This window comes from Pan paniscus, chromosome 5 (genome assembly GCF_029289425.2).
Source record: "Pan paniscus chromosome 5, NHGRI_mPanPan1-v2.0_pri, whole genome shotgun sequence".
NCBI classification, from domain to species: domain Eukaryota; kingdom Metazoa; phylum Chordata; class Mammalia; order Primates; family Hominidae; genus Pan; species Pan paniscus.
The window spans coordinates 133,963,032-133,971,939 of NC_073254.2; the positions used below are offsets into that span (position 1 = coordinate 133,963,032).

Here is an 8,908-nt window from a genome sequence, read left to right on the forward strand (position 1 = left end):
TCAGTCTTATTTAGTCACGTTTTATTGTGCAATTAGTATTACTGGTATTTATGAACTGCTGCTATAATTAATTTAGCACTTATTTGCCTCCAAAGAAATTATTACCTATTTCACGGATAATAAAGATTTATACCACAGCTAAGAACCCATGTAGTTGTATTAAAGGTTATTCAGCAAAAGACTTTGGTACTACTCATAAATACAAGTCTAAGAAAATCTGACAATCGTTGGCTGCCAAGTAGAATTTCTATAATTTGCTAAAGAAGGAGTACGTTGGGAGGTATCTTGGTAACTTTTTTTTTGAGACAGAGTTTCGCTCTTGTTGCCCATGGCACTATCTTGGCTCACTGCAACCTCCACCTCCTGGGTTCAAGCCATTCTCCTGCCTCAGCCTCCCGAGTAACTGGGACTACTGGTGCCTGCCACCACGCCTGGCTAATTTTTGTATTTTTAGTAGAGACGGGGTTTCGCCATGTTGGCCAGGCTCTTCTCAAACTCCTGACCTCAGATGATTTGCCTGCCTCAGTCTCCCAAAGTGCTGAGATTATAGGCATGAGCCACCACACCTGGCCTAATCTTGATAACTTTTGTATTTATATAGTTTTATCTGTATACAGTCTTTGAGTGTTTTTTTCTGGACCACTTGTCTCCAAAACTGATTATGCATCCCTCTCAGAGGAGGAAAAAATAGAGCACAGAGAAATTTGTGTATAGTTACATAAATTAGGTATATAAACCCTATTATACTGTATACACCATAAAAACAAGTACTAAATATGTTTGGCCTCAAGATTAATTCAAAACAAAGCATAAACATGTCTAGATACAGTATTAAAAATGTGAGTGGTATAACTAGAGCCTAACACAGCTTAGCTGCTAATTATATTTAAGTAGAGAAAAATCACATCGTTTTAAGGCCCAGAAGGGATCTTAGTGACTATCTAATTAGCTGTATCATTTTACAGATTGTTGATGATCTTCTAGTGTATAAAGAAGGAACATGATTCAGAAGTATGTTTTTGGGAATTTGGAGGCATGGATCAATAGCTACAGTCAGAGAAGTAATAACTTCTCTTACTTTTCTTCAAAGGTTTAAGGATACCTAATCCATCAATGTCTGAAGGTTCCCTTGGGACCAACGTTTCAGTGACCTAAACGGTTACCTGAAGATTACATAACGTGCAGAGAACAATATGTATATATTTAAAAGTTCTTTCATTAAGATGCAAACAGCCTCAGTGGCAGACATTCTGTGTGGCCAAGAGGCTCCGTGTGCCTAACAGCCCCAGGAAGCCTAAAGGTAGGATTCCTATGGTTATAGAATTTGCTACTTCCGTCCTTTTCTTTTTCACTCACTTTCTTCCTTCTACTTCCTTTACCAAGAAGTTAAAACCATCTAACCTAGGCTAGCAGATAATTCAGACCCTATTACTACAGATATAACCCATTCCCAATCCAATCCATGTTATATACCTTAAAGTCACGATTCTTTGATACAGAAGCTCCTTTCCTTGCATTCTCTTCTCACAATAAAAAAAGAATTAGTATTGCTACTTTTGTAAGCTGACAAAACAATGTTCTCTGGTAATAAAAATATAAGTTTTTGGATGAGGTCAGCACACTATCACATATTATTAGCATAATATAAAAATTAATAATCTCTGCAAAATATTTTAATTCCCTCCCACAAAAATTAAAAGAGTATGTGAAACATAAGCAACTAGGAACTCCACTTTAAAAAACGAGTCACAGACAAAAGACAAAATAACCCACCAGAGATTTCCAAACTATCAGCTATTCACTTGTTGCTGGCCATCAGGTAAGCAGGTGAATGGGCTACAATAAAGTATTACATTAAGTCACAATCACAAAACAAATATTTCCACCCTACTTATCAAGCTTGCATCCTTTCCCGGGTACCCGTGCCTGCTCCCGTGCCTGCTCCCATTCCCACAACGAAGGTTATCATAAATGGGCCCAGGACAAGAGCGCTGTTCAGAAACTGCTACTCAAGTGTACCCTCCTGGTTCTAGGGTTCCATTGTGGTGACAACAAATTACAAGCAGCTTACTTCCTCAGAGCCCATCACTACCAACACCAACTGACAGCTTCGAGAAGGACCTCAGCACCACTTTACCTAACCAAAACTTTTCCTCTTTACTCCAAGCCCTGACAAGGATAAATCTCTAAACTTTAGAAACAATGTAATTTTACAAATTAACTTATACGCAGGGTTACTTCCTTTCCAATTTGATCAGGGAATGCAGGGCAAGAATAAGCCAAAATATGCAATGTAAATCATGTTGAAATTAAAATGTATTTCCATCTCCACCCCTCCACGATGGCATAATTTCAAATCAATTTATATAATGCATATCTAGTCCTCTGAAAAATCATTTTTAAAAGTAGGGCTGTTATTATTCTGTCCTAGCTATCGCAGATCAATTTAGATTTGTTCTGTAAGATTTCAGATTTTCCCCAAATGACACAGGTGGTTATTTTATATGTATCAGTCATTAAAAGATTAATCCTTTTTAACTAAAAAGAGACAGTACGGCCATTTACAAGTTAAAGGTAGATTTATTCTGAGCTGGTGCTCTGGGGTCTTACTTCTCTAAAATGTTGTGATTTACAATACACCACATGTAGGAAACAGCTTCCAAAATTTGTATTGCTTCATACAAATCAGACAGGACTTTCAGGAGAAGGAGCTTAGGATAGATTCTCTGTTAAATTTTGGAATCCGTTCTCTCAAGAGTAACCTACTATAAACTATTTACCAAGCCTTTGTGAAATCTGTAAAACAGGTTACTACTCCACTGAGCAAGGAAACACAGGAAACAGGATTCGAAGATTTAATGTTACTGCTCATACTCCAAATTATAGAATGCTTAAGATAATTAAATTATCTGACTTTTATAATTCACTACACGGTGACCTCAAATTTACCTCATTAGAATATTTAGTACTTCTGCACTTCTCCCACTTCTCAAAGTTTTCCCATACCAGGATTCCCCACCACCTAGGAACAGCCTTTGCAAGATACCAATGCTCTCTAAATCCCCAAAGCAGGGTCTATTTCCTGATCGAACAAAGAGCAACAAAGAAGTGGGTGGTAACCACCTCTCGGAGGCAAGCCAGGACCCATGGAGTCTGATCTACAACACAAGCAGTAGCAGTTCCACATCTCCCTACCAGCTCTTATTTCCTACGAAGTCTTTCTGCCTGAAACTGGAAAACCCGAACTATTATTAAGGAAGTGAAGCCCTTCCATTTGAATCCTGAGAAAGACGCGCTCAAAGAACCCAGCGAACAAAGAAGAGGGTTGGAGCCCACGCAAAACATGGGTGTGATAAAGCCACACGCGACCTGAGCCCCCACCCTCAGTAACTACTCTCCAGCGCCCACCGGGAGGAGGGGTCCGGGGAAAGGGTAAGCCGAGGAAGGGGAAGACGCTCCGGCCAGACCGAACGCAGGGTAGGGGAGGCGAGCAGGCGAGGAGGAGGGAAGGGGACGGGAGGGGCGGAGCTCTCGCGGCCGCGGGGCTTTGTGTAGAGTCAAGGCCGGGATAGAAATTTTGCCTCGCGGGGGACGGGTCGAGGGGGTAGGAAGCCGACGCGGGGCACTCCAAACCTGCGTTGCCACAAATGGTGGGCGGGAGAAGGGAGAGAATGGGCCGCCCCCTTCGCCGCCACCACCAAGGCGGGGTAGGCCGGCGCCGTCCCCAGCGGCGGCCACCTTCGAGGCTGCGGACTGCACGGCCGAAGGGGGAGAGGCAGGAGACAAGACGGGTGGGCCCCCTGATTCCCGCCCGCAGGAACCGCGGGGGCTGCGCCAGGAAGAGGGTCTCGTTCTAACCGTGCCGGGCCGGGAACGGGTTAAGATGCGGCCAAATGTCGGTCCCTCCTCCTTCCCACCCCTCAGCCCCGGCGCCCACTCGCGACGGCAGCCGCGGAACCCAGCGCCCGGCCCCGCGCGCCCACCCCGACACCGGCCCGGCCGCTCACCGTCGTAGTAGTAGCAGACTTTTTTTTTGCCGCCTCCTTGACTGTACGCCATGGGCTCCCCGGCCACCGCCGCCTCCGGGCTCCTCCTCCTGCTGCTGCTGCTGCTGCTGCCGCCGCGGCTCGGCCGGGAGAGAAAAGGGCTGAGGGAAACGTGGGGGCGATAGTCCCGCGGGGAAGGGCAGGCCGGTGGGAGGAGAGGAGGGGGCGCCGGGAAGATTCGGTACCACCCGGCAGAGGTGCCGAAAGCTCGGAATCGGAGGTGGCAGCGGCACCAACTCGCGAGCAGGGGGCCACCAAACCACCTCCGGAGGCCGCAGGGAGGTGGGCGCATCCACTGCGGCCTCCACGGGGGAGGAAGGGGCACGGCTGGAGAAGGAGGCCGTTTCGGGCTCGAGGTTAGAGGCCCTGTTAGGGTGAACAACCTGCGCAAGGCGGCGCCATACACAGTGTTAAAATGAGGAAGAAGACAAGCTTTCGCTGCGCAAGTAGATCCAGGGAGCGTGCAGCCGGGTGGACATTCTCCCCCTCAGGTCTGCGCGCAGTGGTTGCGCCTGTCCCCGAGCCTGCGCAGTCGGCGCCTCGTAGCCTTGGCGGTCTGGACCCCTCCTCGGCGTCCCACGCTGCTCCCCTCCCCCACTGTCGCGAAGCTCCCGCCCAAGCCGACCACGTGCCGCGAGCCCGGCGGGGAGAGCCCACTCCCGCGCCCCTTCCGGGCCCACTACCCCGCCGGGCTGTGGCCCATCGCCCCAGTGCCTGGTAGCCTAGTTTTCTCGTTTGTCGTTTGTTCACTTATTTTTTATTATTATTATTATTTTGACTCGTAATGGGTATGAGGTGTAAGGGGCCCTATTACGGATGTTAAGGGGAGAGGGCACCGCTCGGGTTTTAATAAGCATCTGTGGAGCTCATTTATAAGGTACAGTTCTAAGCACTTGCATTGATAATCTATTTATAATATTTAATCTCATTTAAGACTCTCAACAACTCTAGGAGGTAAGTGGCAATTGTACTCCTTCTTTATAGGTGGAGGCAGATTAAGGAACTTGTTCTTACTGCTAACTGATAAGTCTGGAGGTTTGAACTCATTCTGCAAACTCCACGCACCCTAGCTGTTCCACTCTGCAGCAATGCTGCTGGCTAGACACTGGAAGATTGGAGCAGAAAGACTTTCGAAACTCTTGGAGGTTATGAATACAAGTGTTCCTCTGTTAAATAAATCCACATTTATCCAGCACCTACCTTAAGCCAGCCACCTTGCAGGTGAGGGCTGGAGGCTAACAGCCTGTTTTATAGCACCCATCCCAGTTATATAAAATTGCTATCCCTACCCCCCAAATACACCCCTATTAAAAAAAAAAAAAGGCTGTATTGATGCTGGAATTTAAGAGCCACTACCAAAAATACCCCTTTTAATTTGCTATTTGACTTCAAAATCCCGAAAGTGTTCATGCTTAAAGCAGCAATTTTCCCCAACCTCACCCCCAAGAGATTTAGAAAAAGTTAAGTCCAGGGTGGCCCCTGCCCTCCCTCCGCACCCTCCTCTGTATTTTTAACAAGACCCCAGGTGACTGATGCAGTTGCTAGAGAAATTACGGTGAGTGAAACACTGGCCTAGAGGTAAAGTTAATTGACCTTCTAAGTTGTGCTCTATCAAGTACAAAATCAACTTGGAAGATTCTGAGAACAGAATAAGTGAATTTAGTAGAAGTGAATGTTCTTCCCCAGGGCCAACACAATGAAGTTTGAAATGACACTTTGTTTCTTTTGGGAAGACTTCCCTGACCCCTCTCCCGCCAAGACTGTTCTCCATGCCATGTACGTTGTATGCTGTAGCTCAACACTTAACCATGTTGCAGTTGCCCACAACTCGTCTGAATGTCCCACTATGAATGGAGTGTCATAAATGAAGGGACCAGGTTTATCTTGCATGTAATAGTTTCTCTAGTGCCTGTGACTTAGGGCAAGTCACTTAAACGTTTTTTGAATTGCCTTATCTGTAAAATGGGGCAGTATTACTTGGAGAGTAATATTCAGAATCTCAAATAAGAAAATTAATATGGAATACTTTTAAAAAATGAAGAATTATATGAATAAGGGATTATTAGGATTACTATAATAACAGTGACAATTACTAAATTACTGTTTGCACCCACAGCACCTAACATTGAACTTGTGAGAAGAGCCTGGACATATCTTTTGACTAGCTGAGAAACGTATTTATTATTTAATAATTTTAAACGAATAGAAGCAAGTTACATTACCTTTAGAAACTGGTGTGGGAGGAGTTTTATCCCATGATAGGAGTTGGCCAAGAGAATTCTGTCTATAATCTCTACTATGTTAGCAGAGCTAAAAGTGGCATCAGTTATTGAAACCCATTGACAAGCTCCAGATTTCACTGACCACATTCTAACTCTTCTGTATCAAACCCTTTTAAATATGGAGTTTTAGACAGTGCAGTAAAAGGAAACCAGCTGAAAGCATGGATAATTCATAGGATGCGTGCATAGTTAAGGACTGTCTTTTTCCTTAAATTGTTCTTCTTTAGTTTCTGCTCCATCTATAGGTACTTATTTTTCAATCTCGAAGATATTTAGTGCTTTGAAATTGTTCAGTAAAATGATCTCTTAAACAGAAATGATTATTTAAGAATAGGACTGTTAAGAAACTGATGGCCTCAGCTTGTGCTAAAAATTAAACCCTGCTGACAACTGCAGCAGATAGTTTAATTTCTATAAGAGAATTATTCATATAAGCTTATTTCTACTGTAAGGAAATTTAGGTTTCTTAGTGCTAATTTTGTGTAGTAATTCCATACGGTGATACAGAAGGTAGAGAAGTACAGTGGCACACTACAGTGTTGTCGTAAACTCACACAGCCTCAAGCTGAATTCTGATCTTGTAAGCATGGTGCCTATCTTTACACAGTACTACAAGCTATAACTTATAAACCTGAATAGCAACATCTAATAATGAGAGATTATAGTACTTTTGAACTGTGCATTTGTGTAACAAAATTTCAAATTACCCATTTACATTAAAAATATATTTTTGAACTATAGCTTATCTACTCAATTACTGTTACACTAAACCTTTCAAATCATTCCTGTTACATTATTAACTGATTAATGCTTTGCTGATGACCTCCGAAACACAGTATCACTTTGATCTAATCCACCTACTTGCTCAAATTTTCTAATTTTTATACTCACACTGCATCTGAGAAAATTAACTTGTTAGTGTCTCCTGATCACCTTACATGTATATCTTAATTCTTCCTCTTTCCTATCTTAGTGTTTTGGGTTTGTTTTTTTTTTTAAGACAGAGTTTCGACCTTGTTGCCCAGGCTGGAGTGCAATGGTGCGATCTCGGCTCACTGCAACCTCCCCCTCCCGGGTTCAAGCGATTCTCCTGCCTCCGCGGGAGGCCTCCAGAGTAGCTAGGCCTCCGGAGTAGTAGGCTGAGGCCTCCGGAGTAGCTAGGATTACAGGCGCCCACCACCACGCCAGGCTAATTTTTGTATTTTTAGTAGAGATGGGGTTTCACCATGTTGACCAGACTAGTCTCTAACTCCTGACCTGGTGATCGCCTGCCTTGGCCTCCCAAAGTGCTGGAATTACAGGCGTGAGCCACTGCACCCGGCCTCCTATCCTAGTGTTTTTAACCTTCCTTAAAATCTAGTCACCATTCTTCTCCACCTACCACCAGAGCTGTACAGATGGAGGTGGCGTATGCATGTTGTGACCATGGGGTGGAAAGCCACATGACAAGAATAGTGGAGCAGACGGATAGGGACCCGGGTCCCTGATGACCTTGTATGTAGCCGTTCCAGACCTGGACTGTGCACTTCTGGACTCTGGTGACATGCAGGGAAAAAAAAAATGAAACAAACAAAAAAACACGTTTAGGTAAACCACTGTAGTTGTGATTTTGTTATATGTAGCTGAATATAATCCTAACTCATGCAAAATCTGAATTAGAAGTTAGTGGTTTCTCATAATTTCTCCCAACTACAGGCTTCCCTTGGGAGACAATTTTCTGGGTTTCTGAATATCTTGAGAACAGAGGTGCTGGCTTTGTCTGAAACTATCTTTTCAGTGATGTTTGTGTAGTGAACAGCGTTCCGAGATAGAGAAAATGACTCCCTCTGGAGCAAAGAACAAGCATGATTACTACCCATTATAAAAGAATCAGGTTCTCTAAGTACTATACTGTACTTTACTGTACTATACTATACTACACTACACTACACTACACTATGCTGCAGTCCATTGCCAGTACAAGTATTATGTGGCATCTTCATGTTGGCATATGGGAATTGGGGTTCAGAACAGCAGCACAAAAATTAATACTGTTGCTCTGGTCACTGCTATTGCCATGAGTAATAAATTATCCCTTAACACAGGAGTCTTGAGTCTAATACTAGCATGATGAAACTGTGGCTGGCTAGCTTGTTAGCTTGCAAATAGGGTAAAATTTCAGATTGTTTACGGAACCCAGAATAGACTACATAGCCCTCAGATGACTGTGGGGAGCCCTCTGAAATAGGGCCACCCTTAGTTACTTGGTGGAACTTTCCAGAGGGAAAGCAGACTCATTTGTGTGCACTTTGTGGTTGGTTGTCCCAATGATGGGAGTCAGATAATTAGAAAAGGTGATAAGAAATTTGTCCCTGAGGCTGGGCGCAGTGGCTCACGCCTGTAATCCCAGCACTTTGGGAGGCCAAGGCGGATGGATCATGAGGTCAGGAGATCGAGACCATCCTGGTCAACATGTTGAAACCTCGTCTCTCCTAAAATACAAAAAATCAGCCAGGCGTGGTGACGCAGGCCTGTAGTTGCGGCTACTCAGGAGGCTGAGGCAGGGGAATTGCTTGAACCTGGGAGGTGGAGGTTGCAGTG

General features: G+C 44.4%; 1 protein-coding gene across 1 annotated transcript in view; it reads right to left on the minus strand.

The window, feature by feature from the left end:
• HDAC2 (histone deacetylase 2) overlaps nucleotides 1-4,624 on the minus strand; it is a 30,939-nt gene extending 26,315 nt beyond the window's left edge. Inside the window, exon 1 of the mRNA XM_008975768.4 lies at nucleotides 4,008-4,624. Coding sequence (XP_008974016.3) covers nucleotides 4,008-4,338 — 331 coding nt within the window. The 5' untranslated portion in view covers nucleotides 4,339-4,624. The remainder of the gene's footprint in view (nucleotides 1-4,007) is intronic.
• Between the last annotated feature and the right edge of the window lie 4,284 nt (nucleotides 4,625-8,908).